This window comes from Pseudophryne corroboree, chromosome 11 (genome assembly GCF_028390025.1).
Source record: "Pseudophryne corroboree isolate aPseCor3 chromosome 11, aPseCor3.hap2, whole genome shotgun sequence".
In the NCBI taxonomy this organism is placed as follows: Eukaryota; Metazoa; Chordata; class Amphibia; order Anura; family Myobatrachidae; genus Pseudophryne; species Pseudophryne corroboree.
Genome location: NC_086454.1, coordinates 343,361,916 through 343,383,358, shown reverse-complemented (window position 1 = coordinate 343,383,358; position 21,443 = coordinate 343,361,916). Strand labels below are relative to the sequence as shown.

General features: G+C 49.4%; 1 protein-coding gene across 1 annotated transcript in view; it reads left to right on the top strand.

Annotated features, from left to right (window-relative positions):
- The window catches only part of LOC134969763 (EP-cadherin-like), a 47,083-nt gene that overhangs the window by 9,836 nt on the left and 15,804 nt on the right, over positions 1-21,443 (top strand). Inside the window, exons 3-9 of the mRNA XM_063945923.1 lie at positions 15,199-15,407; positions 16,292-16,435; positions 16,528-16,677; positions 17,329-17,473; positions 17,559-17,731; positions 18,000-18,128; positions 19,268-19,453. Of these exons, the coding sequence (XP_063801993.1) occupies positions 15,199-15,407; positions 16,292-16,435; positions 16,528-16,677; positions 17,329-17,473; positions 17,559-17,731; positions 18,000-18,128; positions 19,268-19,453 (1,136 nt within the window). The remainder of the gene's footprint in view (positions 1-15,198; positions 15,408-16,291; positions 16,436-16,527; positions 16,678-17,328; positions 17,474-17,558; positions 17,732-17,999; positions 18,129-19,267; positions 19,454-21,443) is intronic.

The following is a 21,443-nucleotide window of genomic DNA, read 5'->3' as shown; positions in this document are numbered from 1 at the left end:
AAAAGGGTAAAAAAGAGAGAGGGGGCACTAAATTTAGGCGCAATATACATATAGCAGCTATAAGGGGATATAATTTAGTTAATCCCTGATTTATATAGCGCTCTGGTGTGTGCTGGCATACTCTGTCTCCCCAAAGGGCTTTGTGGGGTCCTGTCTTCTGTCAGAGCATTCCCTGTGTGTGTGCGGTGTGTCGGTACGGCTGTGTCGACATGTTTGATGAGGAGACTTATGTGGAGGAGGAGCAGGTGCCTATAAATGTGTTGTCACCCCCTGCGGGGCAGACACCGGAGTGGATGGACTTGTGGAAGGAATTACGCGAAAGTGTCGACTCCTTACATAAAAAAATTGACGACATGCCAAATGCGGGGCAGCCGGCTTCTCAGCCCGTGCCTGCCCAGACGTCTCAAAAGTCATCAGGGGCTCTAAAACGCCCGCTACCTCAGATGGCAGACACAGATGTCGACACGGATACTGATACCAGTGTCGACGACGAGACAAATGTAATGTCAAATAGGGCCACTCGTTATATGATTGAGGCAATGAAAAATGTTTTGCACATTTCTGAGGTGACCCCAGGTACCACAAAAAAGGGTATTATGTTTGGGGAGAAAAAACTACCAGTAGTTTTTCCCCCTTCTGAAGAATTGAATGAAGTGTGTGAACTAGCGTGGGCTTCCCCCGATAAAAAATTCGTAATTTCAAAAAAATTACTAATGGCGTACCCTTTCCCGCCAGAGGATAGGTCACGTTGGGAAACACCCCCTAGGGTGGATAAAGCACTTACGTGCTTATCAAAAAAGGTGGCACTGCCGTCCCAGGATACGGCCGCCCTAAAGGAACCTGCTGACAGAAAGCAGGAGGCTCTCCAAAAAGATATATATATATATATATATATATATATATATATATATATATATATATATATATATATATATATATATATATATATATATATATATATATATATATATATATATATATATATATATATATATATATACATACATACATACATACATACATACATACATACATACATACATACACACACACACACACACACACACACACACACACACACACACACACACACACACACACACACACACACACACACACACACACACACACACACACACACACACACACACGAGCATATTAAAGACTCTGTCTTTTACATAAGAGATGCACAGAGGGATATTTGCCGGCTGGCATCAAAAATAAGTGCACTGTCCATTTGTGCCAGGAGAGGGTTATGGACCCGGCAGTGGACAGGTGATGCAGATTCCAAAAGGCACATGGAAGTTTTGCCTTAAAAGGGTGAGGAGTTGTTCGGGGATGGTCTTTCAGACTTAGTGTCCACAGCAACAGCTGGGAAGTCAGCGTTTTTGCCACATGTCCCCTCACAACCAAAGAGAGCGCCGTATTATCAGGTGCAGTCCTTTCGCCCCCAAAAGAGCAGACGGGGTAGAGGCGCGTCCTTTCTGCCCAGAGGCAGGGGTAGGGGAAAAAAGCTGCAGCATACAGCCACTTCCCAGGAACAAAAGTCCTCCCCCGCTTCTTCTGCTAAGTCCGCCGCATGACGCTGGGGCTCAGAGCAGGCGGAGCCAGGTACGGTGGGGGCCGTCTAAAAAACTTCAGGGGCTCGCTCAAAGGTAGATCCCTGGATCCTTCAAGTGGTATCTCAGGGGTACAGGCTGGAATTCGAGACATCCCCCCCCCCCCCCCCTGCCGTTTCCTCAAATCTGCCTTACCAACGACTCCTTCAGAAAGGGAGGCTGTGTTAGAGGCAATTCACAAGCTGTATTCCCAGCAGGTGATAGTCAAGGTGCCCCTACTTCAACAAGGACGGGGTTACTATTCCACAATGTTTGTGGTACCGAAACCGGACGGTTCGGTGAGACCCATTTTAAATTTGAAATCCTTGAACACATATTTAAGAAAATTCAAGTTCAAGATGGAATCGCTCAGGGCGGTTATTGCAAGCCTGGAAGAGGGAGATTACATGGTATCTCTGGACATCAAGGATGCTTACCTGCATGTCCCCATTTACCATCCTCACCAGGAGTACCTCAGATTTGTGGTACAGGATTGTCATTACCAATTCCAGACGTTGCCGTTCGGACTGTCCACGGCACCGAGGGTATTTACCAAGGTAATGGCCGAAATGATGATACTCCTTCGGAAAAAGGGAGTTTTAATTGTCCCATACTTGGACGATCTCCTGATAAGGGCAAGGTCCAGGGAGCAGTTGTTGGTCGGCGTAGCATTATCTCAGGAGATGCTACACCAGCACGGTTGGATTCTGAATATTCCAAAGTCTCAGCTGGTTCCGGCGACACGTCTACTGTTCCTGGGGATGATTCTGGACACAGTCCAGAAAAAAGTGTTTCTCCCAGAGGAGAAAGCCAAGGAGCTGTCGTCTCTAGTGAGAGGCCTCTTGAAACCAAAACAGGTGTCGGTGCATCAATGCACGCGAGTCCTGGGAAAGATGGTAGCTTCCTACGAAGCGATTCCATTCGGCAGGTTCCATGCCAGAACCTTTCAGTGGGACCTGTTGGACCAATGGTCCGGATCGCATCTTCAAGCAAAGCCCCTGCTTCAAAACCAGCCGGTTCTGATCCAGTCAGACAACATCACGGCTGTCGCCCATGTAAATCGACAGGGCGGCACAAGAAGCAGGACGGCGATGGCAGAAGCCACAAGGATTCTCCGATGGGCGGAAAATCACGTGTTAGCACTGTCAGCAGTGTTCATTCCGGGTGTGGACAACTGGGAAGCAGACTTCCTCAGCAGGCACGACCTCCACCCGGGAGAGTGGGGACTTCATCCAGAAGTCTTCCAACTGATTGTAAACCGTTGGGAAAAGCCACAGGTGGACATGATGGCGTCCCGCTTAAACAAAAAGCTAGAAAAATATTGCGCCAGGTCAAGAGACCCTCAGGCGATAGCTGTGGACGCTCTAGTGACACCGTGGGTGTACCGGTCGGTTTATGTGTTCCCTCCTCTTCCTCTCATACCCAAGGTACTGAGGATAATAAGGAGAAGAGGAGTAAGAACTGTACTCATTGTTCCGGATTGGCCAAGACGAGCTTGGTACCCGGAACTTCAAGAAATGATCTCAGAGGACCCATGGCCTCTGCCGCTCAGACAGGACCTGCTGCTGCAGGGGCCCTGTCTGTTCCAAGACTTACCGCGGCTGCGTTTGACGGCATGGCGGTTGAACACCGGATCCTAAAAGAAAAGGGTATTCCGGAGGAAGTCATTCCTACGCTTATTAAAGCTAGAAAAGATGCAACCGTACAACATTATCACCGCATATGGCGAAAATATGTTGCGTGGTGTGAGGCCAGGAAGGCCCCAACGGAGGAATTCCAGCTAGGTAGATTTCTGCACTTCCTACAGTCAGGGGTGACTATGGGCCTAAAACTGGGTTCCATTAAGGTCCAGATTTCGGCTCTGTCGATTTCTTCCAAAAAGAACTGGCTTCACTGCCTGAAGTTCAGACATTTGTCAAGGGAGTGCTGCATATTCAGCCTCCTTTTGTGGCACCGTGGGACCTCAACGTGGTGTTGGGTTTCCTAAAGTCACATTGGTTTGAGCCACTCAAAACCGTGGATTTAAAATATCTCACGTGGAAAGTGGTCATGCTTTTGGCCTTGGCTTCGGCAAGGCGTGTGTCAGAATTGGCGGCTTTGTCATGTAAAAGCCCCTATTTGATTTTCCATATGGATAGGGCAGAATTGAGGACTCGTCCCCAGTTTCTTCTTAAGGTGGTATCAGCTTTTCACTTGAACCAACCTATCGTGGTGCCTGCGGCTACTAGGGACTTGGAGGACTCCAAGTTACTGGACGTAGTCAGGGCCTTGAAAACTTATGTTTCCAGGACGGCTGGAGTCAGGAAGACTGACTCGCTGTTTATCCTGCATGCACCCAACAAGCTGGGTGCTCCTGCTTCAAAGCAGACTATTGCTCGCTGGATTTGTAGCACAATTCAGCTTGCGCATTCTGTGGCTGGCCTGCCGCAGCCTAAATCTGTAAAAGCCCATTCCACGAGGAAAGTGGGCTCTTCTTGGGCGGCTGCCTGAGGGGTCTCGGCTTTACAACTTTGCAGAGCTGCTACTTGGTCAGGGGCAAACACGTTTGCAAAATTCTACAAATTTGATACCCTGGCTGAGGAGGACCTTGAGTTCTCTCATTCGGTGCTGCAGAGTCATCCGCACTCTCCCGCCCGTTTGGGAGCTTTGGTATAATCCCCATGGTCCTTACGGAGTCCCCAGCATCCACTAGGACGTCAGAGAAAATAAGATTTTACTCACCGGTAAATCTATTTCTCGTAGTCCGTAGTGGATGCTGGGCGCCCGTCCCAAGTGCGGACTGTCTGCAATACTTGTATATAGTTATTGTTAACTACAAGGGTTATTGTTGACCCATCTTTTGAGAGGCTCTGTTGTGTTCATACTGTTAACCTGGTATATTATCACGAGTTATACGGTGTGATTGGTGTGGCTGGTATGAGTCTTACCCGGGATTCAAAATCCTTCCTTATTGTGTCAGCTCTTCCGGGCACAGTATCCTTACTGAAGTCTGGAGGAGGGTCATAGTGGGAGGAGCCAGTGCACACCAGGTAGTCCTAAATCTTTCTTAGCTGTGCCCAGTCTCCTGCGGAGCCGCTATTCCCCATGGTCCTTACGGAGTCCCCAGCATCCACTACGGACTACGAGAAATAGATTTACCGGTGAGTAAAATCTTATTTTATTAACATTGTCTTATATAGCGCAGCATATTCCGTTGCGCTTTACAATTAGAACAACAGTAATAGAACAGAACTGGGTAACAACAGACAGACAGAGGTAGGAAGGCCCTGCTCGCAAGCTTACAATCTATAGGGAAATAGGCATTGATACACAAGGATAGATACTACCTATTACATAATGGTCCATCAGATTGCTAGTTTCTTAATGGGTTGTAAGATATGATCACCCCGCAATGTTGGCCAAGGGTCAGGAGGGTGTGAGAGTAAAGAAAGACAAGATATGTGATGTTGCGTGTTCTGTACAGAGAGGATGTAATTAGATAGGGAAGCACTGGAGGTTATGTGGGTGGGTCTGGAATTGGATAGGCTTGTCTGAAGAGATGAGTTTTCAGGGAACGTTTAAAGGTTTGGAGACTAGAGGCAAGTCTTATTGTGCGTGGGAGGGCATTCCACAGAGGGTGCAGCCCTGATAAAGTCCTGTCATTTTGAGTGTGAGCAAGTAATGCTGTACCACCATTGCACCTGGCGGCTCTGCTATAGATCACTGGCAGCCAGCAGATGGCTACTGGAGCGTCACAGCTCTAATGGTGGTTCCACTGGGCAGCTATGCATCAGACGGAACATGCCCAGCGTTGGGTGCTGCAGCTACTGGCTGTACTACCGTTGCACCTGGCGGCTCTGCTATAGATCACTGGCAGCCTGCAGATGGCTACTGGAGTGTCGCACCTCTAATGGTGGTTCCTCTGGCCAGCAATGCATCAGACGGAACATGCCCAGCGTTAGGTTCTGCAGCTACTGGCTGTACCACCATTGCACCTGGCGGCTACTGGAGCATCGCAGCTCAGTCATTCCTCTAACCTGTAAATCGCCGCTCTGACTTGTGAGTTGGTGCTAGATGGGAATTGCCGCAGGTTGACACCAGTCTCTGTGCGCTGGACGTTAATGCATCATTAGCAGCACGATGCCGCCTCTCTGCTCCGCACTCTGACGTGGATTGTTGAAATGTACTTTTCTCTGGATATATTCTAAGCCGTGTAACCTTGGGAATTGATATAACGAGCTCAGGCTATTAACCTTGACATGCCTAATGAGTGTTGGAGGAAATGTTTTCTGAGGGCCGTGTAATCTGATTTCAGTAGCAAGAGGCAGCTGTAATGTCTATTCCTTACACATGTACCGGATTGTGTTAGATCTAATGTGTAACAATTGGCTGTACAAGGAAAGTACAACGTGGTCAGGATTACACCCATGGCCGCTTTTAAAAGCATATAGCCCCATTTCTGTGACCCTCTGTAGCCACTCACCCTCAGGCCAGTGATGGGGCGTTGCAGCTGAGCTTGTGTGCCAGCGGGCGGCCTATGCGTTGTGTGCGTTTCGCTACATTGGTGGAAGCTGCAAACGCTTTACTGTACTCCGTGTGTGCTTAGCGATTCTGATGTGTTTGTGGCTTTTTTGATTTTTTTTTTTGCGAGAATGGTCAGCGCTTATTAACGCCGCTGCAAATCCGTGTATCTAGCGGATAAAAGTGTGAGGAGTTTTGAGGGGATACGGTCGTTAGGTCAACATGATTTTTTCATTTTGTTTTTTTTTCCATACTTGACAATCTACGTGGACTAGGATACGAACGGTAACCTGTGGCAAGCGAGGCACCTTGCCCGAAGTACGCTCGCCATGTGTGGGGACACGGTGCACTAATTGGGGTTCCCCGTCACTTTTTTTTTTACGAAGAAAACGACACCAAAAAACAGTCCAAAACTCATGTCGATCTTCAGTGGTCGACCTAAGTTGAGTCAACCCATACCCGTTTTGAGAACTTGTAAGCTTGCAGCCCGTCCACGAGGCATCCGGAGTCTCTGCAAGTCCCTTCACTAGCGGGTGTGCTTCACACGCCCTGGGACTTCAGTGACTGTGTTCCCGCCCCAGGTAACCTATAGACGGGCTGGTGTGTGGGCAAGATGGCCTTGTGTAGCCATGATGGGCAGCTGCCACGGTGACACTAGGCATGATTTTGAGACGGACGGTAAACTAAGGGCACATGCCCGTGCTTGGATTTACCCATATTATGCATGGTACCAGCTGCGTGCCAATATTAATACAGTACGTGTATACAAAATAGTAAGATAATTGTTGCTGGCACTTGTTGTCACCAGCTGGCACGGAGCGTAATGTGGGCATAACAGGGCGCGGGTGTGTTTCTTTTCCGGCTGTAGTTTTTTCATAGTAATTAACGTGTGACGTGGAAAATGCATTGTCGCATGGCCGGAAGCCTTCCAGTTACTGCAGCCAGAACCTCTGATCCATGTCCGTCTGCTGCCGCTCTGCCAGGCCTGCGCACCGCCCGTTATTCAGGCACCCAGTATACCTGGCAGATACCTAGTGGTGCTAGGACCTCTCTATGGGGAACTCTCATTTCGGTTCCACTTCTTGCATTGGCTGCACACTCCTAAATGAGGCTTTACATTGCACATAAGTGATCTCTCAATCTGGCTGGGATGTACTAACCTTGCCCTGTACATCCCACCACTTACCGCGACTATACTTATCCCATATGTACTAACATAAACAGCTAGTATCGCCAAGGACGGCTCTCCCTTTTCAGAACTAGATCTTGGTGCTTGACAAGTGGCTTTCAGTCTAGACTCGCTTCCTGCCCTAGATCCTGAACCCTGATTTGTAACCCGTGCATCTGAAATGCTGATCGGGAGCAGATTGGGTGTATATAGAATGTTCCTGTTACTTGTGCACGTTGCAGGCTGGCTATAGCTTGTAGCCTGGCTGGGGGTGTATGTAGAATGTTCCTGTTTAGTTGGTGTGGGGCTGAGGTTCTGGTCCCTCCTGCAGGTTGTGTTACTTGTGCACGTTGCGGGCTGGCTATAGATTGTAGCCTGGCTGGGGGTGTATGTAGAATGTTTCTGTTTAGCTGGTGTGGGGCTGAGGTTCTGGCCTCCCCTGGTCCCTCCTGCAGGTTGTGTTACTTGTGCATGTTGCGGGCTGGCTATAGATTGTATCCTGGCTGGGGGTGTATATAGTGTGTTACTTGTGCACGTTGCGGGCTGGCTATAGATTGTAGCCTGGCTGGGGGGTGTATGTAGACTGTTCCGGTGTTACTTGTGCACATTGCGGGCTGGCTATAGATTGTAGCCTGGCTGGGGGTGTAGCCATTCAGAAATAGATGTTTCTTTCCCGTAACTGTATCAATTGCATGGAAGACTTTGACATCTCTCAATAACCCCTCGGCTGTCAGGAAAACTAATGCAGGAGTAAAAAGCTCTTAAGGCCGTGTACACGCAGCTTTATGAATATTTAACTCTGCTTCTATCTACCTTCAACATCTGGGTGGGGTTTTCCTTCCCATAGGCTGCATGGCTCCTTTCTGCCCCCGGGCTAGCCTACATTTTGTCCGCAAATGCGTTTTTTGCTAGGGTGGTGGGCACGCAGGAGAGAGACTTCATAGCAGAAGATGGTTAGACCTTAGTCACAGTACCCAACAGCAGCACAGAGTATATCAGATGAGTGATGTGTCGGAGAGGACAGGTCTGCGTGTGACGGGGGCAGTGACATGATGTGAGGAGGGGAATGGAGGCAGCAGGAAGCCACAGACTGAGAGTTATATAGTGGGAGGAGCAGGGTCCCCAGCAGCACAGAGTATATCAGGAGATGAGTTGTGTTTTAGATTACGAGGAAATTATTTAGCGAATAATGAAGATTAATTAACACGGAAGAACTCAAATGCTGTAACCATGATACCGGCAGCTTGGTGATATAATGGGAGCGCATGCTTAGTACGGTTAATGGCTGATGGCAGTCATTGGCCAGAGGTCTGTGACGATACTGCGGGCGGTCCTCCACCCCCTCACTAAGACTACATTCTAACAGTATGGGAAATTTGGATTGATAAAAACTCGGTGGCACTGTGGTTAGTGTTGCTGCCTCTTGGTGCTTGGGCTGTGCCTCCTAACTACACCAGGGTACCATCTGTGTGGAGTTTGTATGTATTAAATCTGTTTGCGTGGGTTTAGTGATGGTACTCCACCTACTTCCTACAATGTATAGATCGGTAGAGAGAATTAAGGGGTCTATTTACTAAGCCTTACATGGATATAAAGTACCGGCCAATCAGCTCCTAACTGTCATTTTTAAAACACAGCCTGTAACATGGCAGTAAGCAGCTGATTGTCTCCCCCCTAAGTACACAGACTGGAAAACAGCAGCAGCGGGATCCTGAAGAGACACCCCCAGGATGGTGAGCTAGATACCATTGGATTGCATACATAGCTTTTGGGGATACACAACCCCTGCGACACCGACGCACCTTCCTCTAGAACACAGGATGCGGGATTCAGCTGTATATTTGCTATAATCCCTGTTATTATACAGAGGAATCACTAAGGATAAATTATAAAAGCATCAACTTTTTATGAAATTCTCTCCAAGGCTTAATTCGGTAACACAGTATCCAGCGCAGTGTACATAGAAGGCTGTGCGCCGTTTCTCAGCGCGCCATGTAAATGGCCGTGCCGCCGGACTGTCCTGGCAGTAAGCAGGTGCTTAGCAGTGAGGTGTAATCTGGTTTTACTGCAGACTGTTTCCCCTCCTGGGAAGCCCAGGCAGGAAGTCGCTGACACTCAATTACTTTGATGATTGAACTGGTCATTGTTGGAACAGATGAGGCTGTCGCCTTGTCACACCTCTACAGTACTGTGGTGTAATATGGCTGTGCACACTGATACTATAGACAGGCCTATGTGTTGCTCGTAGGAGAAACTAAGGGCGTGCGGTCCTGCGCAGGTAGTAATATGCCACACGTTGGGGTAAATTTACTAAAGCATCTTGTCGGGGCATTTGGCGTGCAGTTTCCATTAATTATTTACATCTTACTCCAACCTGTCAGATGTTAGACTGTGCAGTGTGGGGGATTTTCCCAATTGTTTGTTCTCCATTCTGAGAATTTTCTAGAAGTGAATGTGAACTAACAAACTGGTAACCGTTCCCCGCTGTAAAGAAGCTGCAATGTTACTTTCTGCACCGTGCTGCTCTTTGGAGATAAGCTGGGTGCTAGCATTTGCTGTCCTCAGCCACTGTCCTAGTCTTGGGGCTTGTCAGGGAGGCAGCGCTGCATAAACGTCTCATTGTGCCCTGTTTCTCTGTGATGCCCAGCAGATGTCACATGCCAGCCCGCAGGGCAGCGGTCAGCAGATCTTCTCTGCTAATCCCAATATAGATCAGACACCAGCCGTTGCGTTACAGGGTTATTAGTGGCAGTAACATGGTGATATAGTATTGTTCCATTTTATCCAATATTACCCATCCTCTGTTCTCAAGACACTCATAACAGGCCATGTTTTAAGGATAGTCCTACTTGAGCACAGGTAATTTTATACTCCGTTCAGATTGCAGTTGCCAGGTCGCACCCGGGAATTGGGAACAGATCTTTTTCAGGTACAACTGGCATCCCAACCCACCAATATGCTGGGATGGGGGCGGAGCCAGCATAGGAGGCTGGCGTGGAGGTGGCGCTGGGAGATGAGAGAATCTTCGCGCCGCGACTTCCTATGCTTTGAACGGGTAACCCGTTCCCACTGCGCCTGACTCTGCAATAACCCTTCCTTATTCCTGGGTTGAGTTACCGGGTCAAGCGACACGGTAATTCGGCAGTGACCCTTTAACACAGCACAGCCACCTGTGTCGACCCAGCAAAATACCGTGTCGATGCTGGGTTATTTGTGCAGTGTGAACGGGGTATTAATTACCTCAGTTATTTTGATGTAACCATCTCTGCTCGAGTATGGATATCTGTAAAACCTGGCCTGTTAGTGTTCCCTGGGTGCTGAGGTTGGGAAGCACTGCCCTACAAGAAGGTCTTATCCTAATACAGAACTCGGGATCTATTGGTGGCTCTTATCAAAGGAATCTTGTATCTTCGCTGCTTCGAGTCTTGGTCATGAAAGGGTTAAATTGCGGGTAGATGGCGCACGAGGCTCGGAACACTCTCCAGTAAATCCCTGGCTATATAGAGGGAGCTGTGTGTGTACATCAAAGTCAGAGCCTTGGGGTGATTCTCATCCCTCTTACACAACGTTCTTGAGCATGACAGACTAGCAGTGGGCTCTGTCCACTATATTGCCAACGTATTTTGTATTTGCCAGGCTCCACAATGGTGGCCAGACAACAAAACACTGCGCACATCTGCATATAAAGTTCCCTGGCGGAGTCTTGGTGGTGTGTGCGTGAGCTGTACACCATGTGATCACAATGGCTTCTGTGTCCTCCTCACAGGTGAGGCAGCGGCCTTGTGGGTGACATGAGCAGGATTGTTCGGCTTCTAGGACCCGGCCGGGCGAGTGTTATGCCTGCTATAGTAATAGGCTGCAGAGGTAGTGACCTGTGCTCAGATGACTATCGGTAGATGAAGCGCGGGACCAGCGAGATAAAGTGCCATGCAGGCTATTAGAGGACGTTCTTGTGGTGAAGGAGTTGCCGTCCTTTGTGTGGCTGCCCCCTGTTCTGCACAATGTCACCTTTTGTTTAGGGCGAGCACAAAGCTTCCAGTGTTTACCTGTCGTCACCACACCTCCCATGGAGATGCCATTGTCTCGCAGTCAGGCCTGTGAGATATCTCGCTGGATAATCTTATGAGGCTTCCTGCCCTTAAGTAGCTCATTACTTGAGGCACGAGTTTGGTCAATGGGTTTGGGGGGAGGGGGGTGGGTGTCTCCTTGGGCCATTACATAGCATAATAATTTTACCTTTTTCCTTTGCTCTATGTCTTGGTCACCGCATCTGGCACTGCTAGCCGGCAGCTGCGGTTTTGGGTTGTTGGTTAAAGTTATAACCGTACCCCACCCCTGCTATTGTGAGTGTTGTGCTGGTCTGTGGCTAATCGCTCTGGGAAATGGTACAATCCGGCTCCAGGCTTGTGACCCTATTCTGGATGTCGGCATTCCAGGTAGCGTCGGCATTCTGACGTCTGTATTTTGACTGCCGGGATCCTGTGTGTCCATAGAGGGCTGTGCAGCTTGTACATAGGGCCTTTGGCGTGTTTGGGTTTTCCGTCCTATGTCTGCACTAGTCTGTAGCGTTCTCTTCCTGAAGAACTATGTGTAGAACATTCCAAAACCTGTCCTCGGCTATAAGGTATTTCTGGCGGCTTCCTGCAGTAACTAAGTAGATTCTTGCAACCTCAATAACTAATGGCGATCGGTGTAATTTATTACTGGATTTGGACAGTCATGTGATAGGCACCCTCTGTAAATACGGTCAGCATGTTCACACCACAGTTTCAAGTTATGTCAACGCTGTACGTGTTGACAGGTGAAATGCCAACACTTTGCAGAAGGGTGATTTTAGGGGTAGGGACATACTGCGCTGTGGCTTTGGTCACTAAACTGCGACTGAAGCTGGAACACAAGCCGCATGGTTCTGGTTCTTACTGCCAGAACAGCCGCATCGCAACACCACCAATTGTCGACACTTCATCAATGTCAACTAAATATACCACACCCCCTTTTTAAATGATTTCACTGTTGTCAGTCTGTAAATGTATCTCGTTGTAGAATGATGGACTTCAGATTGTTAGGGAAAGGCCTTATAGCTGCCTCCCAACTGGCCTGTTTTTGTTGGGACAGTCCATAAGGGCTCTGTCCTGCCTCCCTGACCGCTGCTGCGTTGTCCCAATCAGCTGGGGAGTTCCATTTGCGGGTACTCTGCATAGCGGTAAACGTATGCCTCATCCACTTTTCATTGTGTGCGCGGAGAACTTCAAAGGGAACAGGATGGGGCAGGGTGGCATTTGACAGACGTCCACCTAGTTTTTCTGGTCTGTTGGGAGGTATAATGGTCAAGTCTTTCCTGATGGAGCATCTTCCTCTGAGATCATTGCAGGTCTCTCGCCGGACATCTTCATGCCAAAGCAGTGGTCCAGCATATAAATATTCATGCAGTCTAACGCACCTACTGTCTGGGTATAGTGCAGCCAAAGCTTTGGGTAGGCACTGGCTGGAAATGCTCGTCATAGAACCTTTAGGGGTCTGTTCATGAAGCGGTGAAAAGTGTGGAGAAGTGAGCCAATGGAGAAGTTGCCCATGGCAACCAATCAGCATTCAAGTAACATTTATAATTTGCATACTATACAACTGTACAGAGCAGCTGATTGGTTGCCATAGGCAACTTCTCCACTGGCTCACTTTTTTCCACACTTTTCACTGCTTCATGAATAGACCCCTTAACCCGCTTAGGTTATAAATGGTCACAACATACTTTTTTGTGTTTTTAATATTATTTATTTTTTATTTTTCCTTCAATAATTCTGTTCTGGTTAAACTGGTTTCTAAAATATATGCCTGACTAATAGCGGTTATGTAATAGGACTTGGGAAGTAGACCGGTTGGCCCAGTGGTGCAGCCACAACAACCTTGAGGTCAACCCCCTCAAAACTCTAGAGATAATAGTGGACTTCAGGAAGAAGTCAGCTAGTGCACCTCTGCCAGAGGCGTAACTAGGGTTTTCGGAGCCCAGGGCAAGATGGAAAATGGCGCCGCAAGCTCTGATTGGCTAACGCCGCCGGAGACCGGACACAGCAGCACTGCTGGCAGGGCAGTGAGGGGAGGGAGAGACGCTGCGCTCTCCTCCCTTCACATTTCGGCGTGACGGGGGCGAGTGGGGCATGATGCCCTGGCCGGCGGCAGCGCCCCCCTCTCCTGGGCCTGCCAAGGCGCCCAGGGCACGTGCCCCACTCGCCCTACCCTAGTTACGCCTCTGACCTCTGCTAACAATTGCTGACAGTGTGGTATCGCTAATGGACTACAAGTTTCTAGGGACCACAATCTCCCGGGACCTTAAATGGGGGTCCAACACTGACGCCATTGTCGGGAAAGCGCAGCAGAGATTGTTCTTCCTCCAACTAAGGAAGTTCAACATCCCACAGAAGCTTCTGCTCCTCTTCTACTCCGCGATTGTGGAGTCGGTACTGTGCTCCTCGATACTGGTATGGCTCCGCCAGCGCGAGGGACAGATGCAGGCTCCAAAAGGTGGTCAGAACCGCAGAGAAGATCGGGGCCTACTTTCCCTCAGTCCAGGACCTGTACCTGTCCAGAGCTAAAAAGCAGGCAACGAAGATAGTAAAGGACCAGCTACTCCCTGGCCACGACATGTTTAACTTGCTTCCTTCAGGCAGGTGTTACAGGGCCGTCCCCACCGGGTCCACCAGAAGCCTCAAAAGTTTCTTTCCCCAAGCGGTCCGCCTGCTGAACTCCTGAACATTGACTGACTAGACGTACATGTAACTCACTTGTGTCCCTACGGTATGCCTATCTGTGTGACTTTACTTGTCCGTCCCCGCCCCCCCTGCTTTTCTGTTACCTACTTGTTGTATAGCAAACTGAAGACAAATTCCTAGTATACGCAAGTATATCTGGCCAATAAAGTTGACTCTGTGTGTGCTTGGCAGTGGTGTAAATGCAGGTTATTTGGTATGTGTGGGATCATCGTAGGCTTGGAGCTCGTGAAACTAGGTAACCATTCAATGGCCGCTTTAGGAACAACATCCGATTGCACAATTTCAATTGATGCGTCAACATTTAGCCTTTGAGATGGCTGCAGGCCCACTATGGCCATGCTCTGTTATTACAGGCGGTGCACCTGTGTTCAGTATACCGCTTTTATGGATGAGCCACACTCAGATACTCAGGTGTGACGAGGCGGCGGCTTGTTTCCTGCCTGTCCTGCTCTCATCCCTGAGTGCGGAGGCACAACGATGACATGGAAATTGTACGGGGGCGCTGTTCTCTTAAAGATTGCTAAATGTGCCGGAAATGGCTGCACAGTCACGGCTAAACACTGAAGAACATAAGAAGCGCTGTGAAGGGCAGAGCTTTGTGTGTTCCTGCCAAGTTCTGTTGTCTCTGCCAGGTGTATGCTGAAGATTTAAAGGGGTATCCCAGCTAATGTGTTGCATTAAACCTCCCGCTACAGAACGCAGATCACATGACTGCGGTTGCAGTTGCCCGAGGAACGTTGGCTGAAATCTCTTTAGCTGTTCTAGTGGGCAGCACGGATGGTGTAGTGGTTAGCATTACTGCCTCACGGCACTGAGGTCATGGGTTCCATTACCGCCATGGCCCTAACTGTGTGGAGTTTGTATATTCTCCCCGCACTTGCGTGGGTTTCCTCCGGGTACTCCGGTTTCCTCCCACATTCCAAATATCTACAGGTAAGTTAATTGGCTCCTGACCAAATTAACCCTAGCATGACTGTGTCTGCGTGAACATGTGGTAGGGAATATAGATTGTAAGCTCCTCTGGGGCACGGACTGATGTGAATGGCCAAATACTCTCTGTAACACACTGCTGCATATGTGTGCGCTGTATAAATAAGGGGTCATAAATAAATTGTCATGTAGTTAACAAAAATATAAAAAATTATATATATTTTGTTTTTATCTACAGTACATTTTGTTGAGTGCGCTCCGCGGAAACACGTGAAGTATGATGTCAGCGATCCCCGCTTCTTGGTGCTGACCGATGGCAGTTTGACAGCAAAACGACACGTGAATCTACACGGCCCAGACATCCGGTTTTCCGTCACTACGTGGGATGCACACGGGAACAAGTTCTCCACCGCAGTCGCGGTAAAGAGATTAAAGCGATCTAAAGAGGTATGCGCAGCTGGCGATGTTAGACTGTAGTCTCCTCTAATGACGCACTTATAAGGCCACAGGACAACCCCTTACTGGCGTCCTCCACTTGGGTCTGTATTTCATGGACTCCGTGTAATGCAAAATACAGTGGGGTCGATTCAATTCACTGACAGTTGAATAGCGCCGGGAATTAGCTCCTGGCGCTATTCAATACAGCGATAAGTGACCCTCAATTGTTGGGAATTCTTCTGTCATCCCCGGGGGATGAGAGAAGAAATCCGACAAAAGTGCTGCCGGCGCGAGGCTGAAGTCGGGAATCAGCATTGCGGCGGGGAGTTAAGTTGGAGAATGCCTGTTCTCCCGACAATTCAACCTGTTAAGTCCGGGAGAACGGGCCTTCGCCGACTTAACTTGAGCTGAATTGAATAGCGACGGGAGCTAACTCCCGGCGCTATTCAATTGTCGGTGGATTGAATCGACCCCATAGTGTCTGCTTGATCCGTTGAGTCACCCCCTTTCACATCAATGACTCCAGTCCTCCTCCCCTACTTCCCTACACATTAGTCCTACTTGGCATGAATCATACCGGCGGACAAGGGGGTATCAAAAACATTGCCACCTGCTGGCTTAGGCTCAGTGTTGGTGGTGTATAGACTAGCAGACAGATTTGGACATTGTGTAAGTGAGAAGGTGGAATGTTGGCCTGGCGAGCACCACCCAATGCTGGATTTCATGTCTTTGAATCAACTTGACTTACCCACCAATCCGTCTCCAGCATGATGAGTTGGAGCAGCGTAGCCCTGCAATTTGCAGAAGTCATTCTCTTCATGTTCTCCGCTCCTGCAGTCCCTCTGGGCAGCTCCTGTGCATTGTGTGACCTGTCTTTCTCCTCCCTTCTGCAGAAAGGACAGCGTAAAGGCAAGTTACCCCTGCTGGCCTTCCCAGACACACCGACTGGCCTGAAGAGGAAGAAAAGGGAGTGGGTGATCCCACCCATCACTCTGCCGGAGAACCAGAGGGGGGAATTCCCTAAAAAGCTAGTACAGGTAAAGACTGGTGTTCCTGTAGCAACTTATCGGGGGCGTTTGGCGTGCATGGGGGTGACGATGAACTTCTCGCCTTGCTGTTTTTATTCCAGATCAAATCCAATAAAGGACCAGGGATTTTCTACAGCATTACGGGGCCAGGCGCAGACACTCCGCCTGTGGGAATCTTCCGCATCGAGAAGGGGACTGGCCAGATGCTGGTGACCAAGCCTTTGGACCGTGAGGAATGTGCAGTGTATACGGTGAGTGTCTGCGCCTCTGCTGATGGCACATGAAGCCCCTCCACTTCTCCAGCATCGGGTGCGGGTGTAATTTGTTGATGACTATAAACGTGTGCCAGAAACGTCCACCAATTCCATTGAGCATGTGACAAGGTCAGTTGTCTACTGGAACATTGGGCGTACCACCTGATGACCTGACTGACTGCAGTAAATTGTCCTCTGTTGCTTTGCCCCCTGTAATTGTGCCGCCTGCTGCTGCTGTGCCCCCTGTAGTCGTGCCCTCTGCTGCTGTGCCCCCTGTCGCTGTCACACACAAAAAAATACCACTGACACGCTCCTGCTTCCCGACCGCCGCTGCTGATGCTCCGTCTCTGGCCTCCCGCGGCTCCTCTCTATGGGAGAGACGTCATGACGTCTCTCCCATAGCAGCGCCGCACAGACACTAGAGGTCAATACTGACCTCTAGCGTCTGTCACTGGAGCCGGCTGCAGCGGACACCCACGCAGCCAACAGCGTCCGCTGGAGCGGGGTGCGGGTAGGCGGCAGGCCTGCTTGCCCGCACCAAGAACCGCTCCTGCTGACTGTATTCCTGGATCTGCCAGTACATACGTTGGACCCAACCTCATCACCCTTAAATAAAATGTCCTCATTAACCACACGTTTCCGATGCAGCTCCAGTCTCACGCGGTGTCTTCGAACGGCGCGTCTGTGGAAGAGCCAATGGAAATCATAATTCAGGTTCTCGATCAGAATGATAACAAACCCGTCTTCACGGAGGAAGTGTTCCGAGGGTACGTCAGGGAAGGTGTTCCGCCAGGTGAGACTTGGTTGGCTGGCGTTTCCTGTATGCCATGAATTAAGACGCTGGTTTATAATAGGCTACTAATACTGTCCTCCCACAGGTACGTCTGTGATGACCGTATCTGCTACAGACGCTGATGACCCCACCACCGACAATGCCATTCTGGGGTATGCCATTCTCAAGCAGGAGCCGGAGGACCCCATTCCAGGACTTTTCACCATCAATAGTGTGACTGGTGTGATCAGCGTAATTGGCACGGGGCTGGACAGAGAGGTTGGGCGCTCATCACTTTAACGTACACACAATGGAGGCAGATGTAGTAACCTGGAGACGGCATAAGGAAGTGATAAACCAGTGATCATGCACCAGCCAATCAGCTCCAATATGTAAATTAACAGTTAGGAGTGGATTGGCTGGTACAATTTTCACCTTCCAGTTATCACTGGCTTATCTCTTCCTTATGCCGTCTCCAGGCTTGATAAATCTGCCCCACAGAATGAATCTGCCTCCGGCCCAGCTAACCCTGTATCTGTTCCTGCAGAGAATTCCGCAGTACAAACTGACGCTGCAGGTGGCAGACATGGAGGGCACAGGACTGTCCTCAACCGGCATAGCCATTATCCAGATCACCGACTCCAACGATAACGCCCCAGTGTTTGATCCTGTGACGGTAAGTTGTCCAGTATGTATGTGGGGGTGGCGGGGGGGGTTATTCCATTAAACCCTGGTAATCGCCAACCAGTCATAGTGCAGGTGGTCCCCGGGTGTCCTTGTGCCAGACGGTGCCAGGCGCTCTGCATGACTGAGGTGTTCCGCCTCTGGTCTTTCCATTGACGGTCCTCGTTGCCTCGCAGACGTAGCTGATCTGTATATTGAGGCGCTCGGCTGTGACTCTTCTCGCTCAGGTATTGGAATAACACGCGTACTAAATTGCAGATAGCGCATAACCAGACATGGCGGGAGGAATAGCCGCAGCTGCTCATATTGGAGCCCTTTTTACACAGATCTGAGGCTCATAATCATAATTGCGATTATTAGCAACGGACTTTAATTTTTTTAATTATTATTTTATTTTTTTTTTATTTTTTACAGAGATGTACCTCCTATGTACTAACTAGAGCTCATCTAGACAGTGGCAGTGCTAACCGCTGCCCGTGCAGGTTACATTCCTCAGATCCCCCCCACCCCACCCCCCCAGGAATGTATCACAAATGTCCACGCAGGGCCTTTTTCAGGAGCCAGGCATCGGCTGTGGGAGAGGGATCACAAGACTCCCTCTCCTGTGAGAATGCTTCAGTAGCCATAAACAAAATAGGGGTCAGGCTGCGGTCCCAGTTGACAATAACGGGGTCTGCAGCGGCGGTTCTCCTTCTGTATGAGACTTCTGGGAAATCTGCAGTAGGCTGTTGGTAGAAAGTCCTGATACACAGAACTAAGCAGAAAGTGAAGTTTCTGAATAATCCTATGAAAAACCAGGTTGATAAATAGCTCCTAGTTTCATTTAGATGTACAAGTACTGGAAGCCCCTGTGGTCAGTGTCTAGTATTAGTCTTAAAGCTCGCCAGAAGTCTCCTTTTTATAGCTAATGGCTTACGGTTCTAGACTGCAGCAAATGCACTATGTACAGGGCGGAATGATTGCAGCAATGGTGCAAAGTGACTTCTACACTGGCCTGATATTGCCCTAACCAGTTACCCCAGACAGACCAATCTTGTGCTAAAGTGCGTCCATGTGCATGTGACTAACATCAATCCGTTATCCTAAGAATCACTGCGAGAACTATCGTCTGACTTGTGTTCTCTTTAACAGTACACTGCGCTGGTGCCAGAAAACGAGAAGGGATTTGAAGTTCAGCGACTGACCGTTACGGACAGCGACGAGCAGAATTCTCCCGCCTGGCGAGCGGTCTATAAAATAATAAAGGGCAATGAAGGAGTCGTTTTCTCTATCCGCACAGACCCCGATACAAATGACGGTATCCTCACTACAGAGAAGGTAAGTGTCCACGTGTTCAGATACACAGGCTGTAGCATTTCTTTGTCCAGTCCCTTATTTTGAGGAACCAAAAGCAGTCCTCTGTTTACAGCATCTTATCTCCCGTCTCTGCCCACGGCTGTATCACTGTACAGAAGTTTATTGTGTAGTCTCTGGAGAAGTGTCTGTCTCCTGACTTCCACCTGACTATCTAGAGTGCCATGACCTTGCTTTGCTCTCCTTGGTTCTGCCACCCCCTCCTTCCCTTCTAGGACAACTGGCATACACATTATGTGCTGTAAACCGTCCCGCAGGCAAACGGATTGCGCAATGCAGCTTGCAGATTTACATGACTTCCAAGATGGAGTTCTGTTTCATTGCTACTGCCCCCTCTAGTGGACTGAGAAGCTGACGGACGATGGTGGCTGACAGGAGGGGGTGTGCACATCAGGGACCGTAATCCTAGTGATTGCATATCAGACGAACCACAAGACCCAGCGGAAAATAGCTGCTCAGACCATCTACCGGCTTCAGTGAAGGGGCAGCCTGGATTGTGTGATGGCCGAAGAATGTGTCAACAAGTCCAACACTCGTCAGTGCAGCTAGGGTTGCCACCTCATCCCTTTAATTCTGGACACGTATTAATTACACAGGTTCTGTGGCTGGCTGACTTCAAGACTCCATTTCACCTGGTTTTAATCAGCCACAGTACCTGTGTAGTTAATGTCCAGAATTAAAATGGATGAGGTGGCAACCCTAAGTGCAGTGCATCACTCACTGTGTGGACCCAAGTGCAGAGGATCTACTGTCGGAAGGGCTCTTGGCTGTTTTGCAAATCCATTGCCTGAATAACGCTGAAAGCGAATTCTGCAACCTGGGACCTTCATCCTTTAAAACATAGTTTGGCAACAGTCTGGGTCACCAAGGCCACAGTTGGGTAAGCCATTCCGACAGGTTGCCCTTAGAATTATTGGCTACAACACATCCGATTAAGGTATCTTCAGAATATTTCTCAGAAGCTTTAGCCGTGGTGGATAGACTTATTATCCGGATCATGTTCTGGTCGGCTGATGCAGAAACAAAGGTCTCTTGAGGTTTTGCACGTTAAAGGGGTATTGATTGTTTGGGGCTGAGCTGGATAGAAGAATTTCAGAAGTCATGGGGAAAAAGTAGTTTTCTCTTACGTCCTAGAGGATGCTGGGGACTCCGTAAGGACCATGGGGGTATAGACGGGCTCCGCAGGAGATAGGGCACCTAAAAATAACTTTTACTATGGGTGTGCACTGGCTCCTCCCTCTATGCCCCTCCTCCAGACCTCGGTTAGATCTTGTGCCCAGAGGAGAATGGGTGCACTGCAGAGAGCTCTCCAGAGTTTTCTGCTGAAAAATAATTTTAGGTTTTTTATTTTCAGGGAGTCCTGTTGGCAACAGGCTCCCTGCATCATGGGACTGAGGAGAGAGAAGCAGAGCTGGCTCGTCAAGTTGGGCACTGCTTCTAAGGCTACTGGACACCATTAGCTACAGAGGGAGTCGGAACACAGGTCTCACCTGGGGTTCGTCCCGGAGCCGCGCCGCCGTCCTCCTCACAGATGCCGAAGATAGAAGCCGGGTGAGTATGAGAAGGCAGAAGACATCTTAGGCGGCAGAAGACATCAGATCTTCATGAGGTAAGCTGTGCGCCATTGCTCCCAGTCACACACACACAGAGCAGCACTGAAGGGCGCAGGGGGGGGCGCCCTGGGCAGCAATATTCCTCACTTTTGGGCAAATTCAGATAGATTAGGCTGAGGAGGCAGTAAATCTAAGATCCCCCGCCATTTTAATAGAAAAGTCACTGGGACCGAAGCCCGCCGTCGGGTGGGCGGGGCTTGATCCTCAGCACTAACCAGCGCCATTTTCTCCACAGAAGCTGCATGCATGAACGCTGGCTCCCTGGTCTCTCCCCTGCTGAACTTCACAGGCTGGAAAAAAGAGGAGGGGGGCACATTAGCGACGCAGTGAGTGAGAATTGG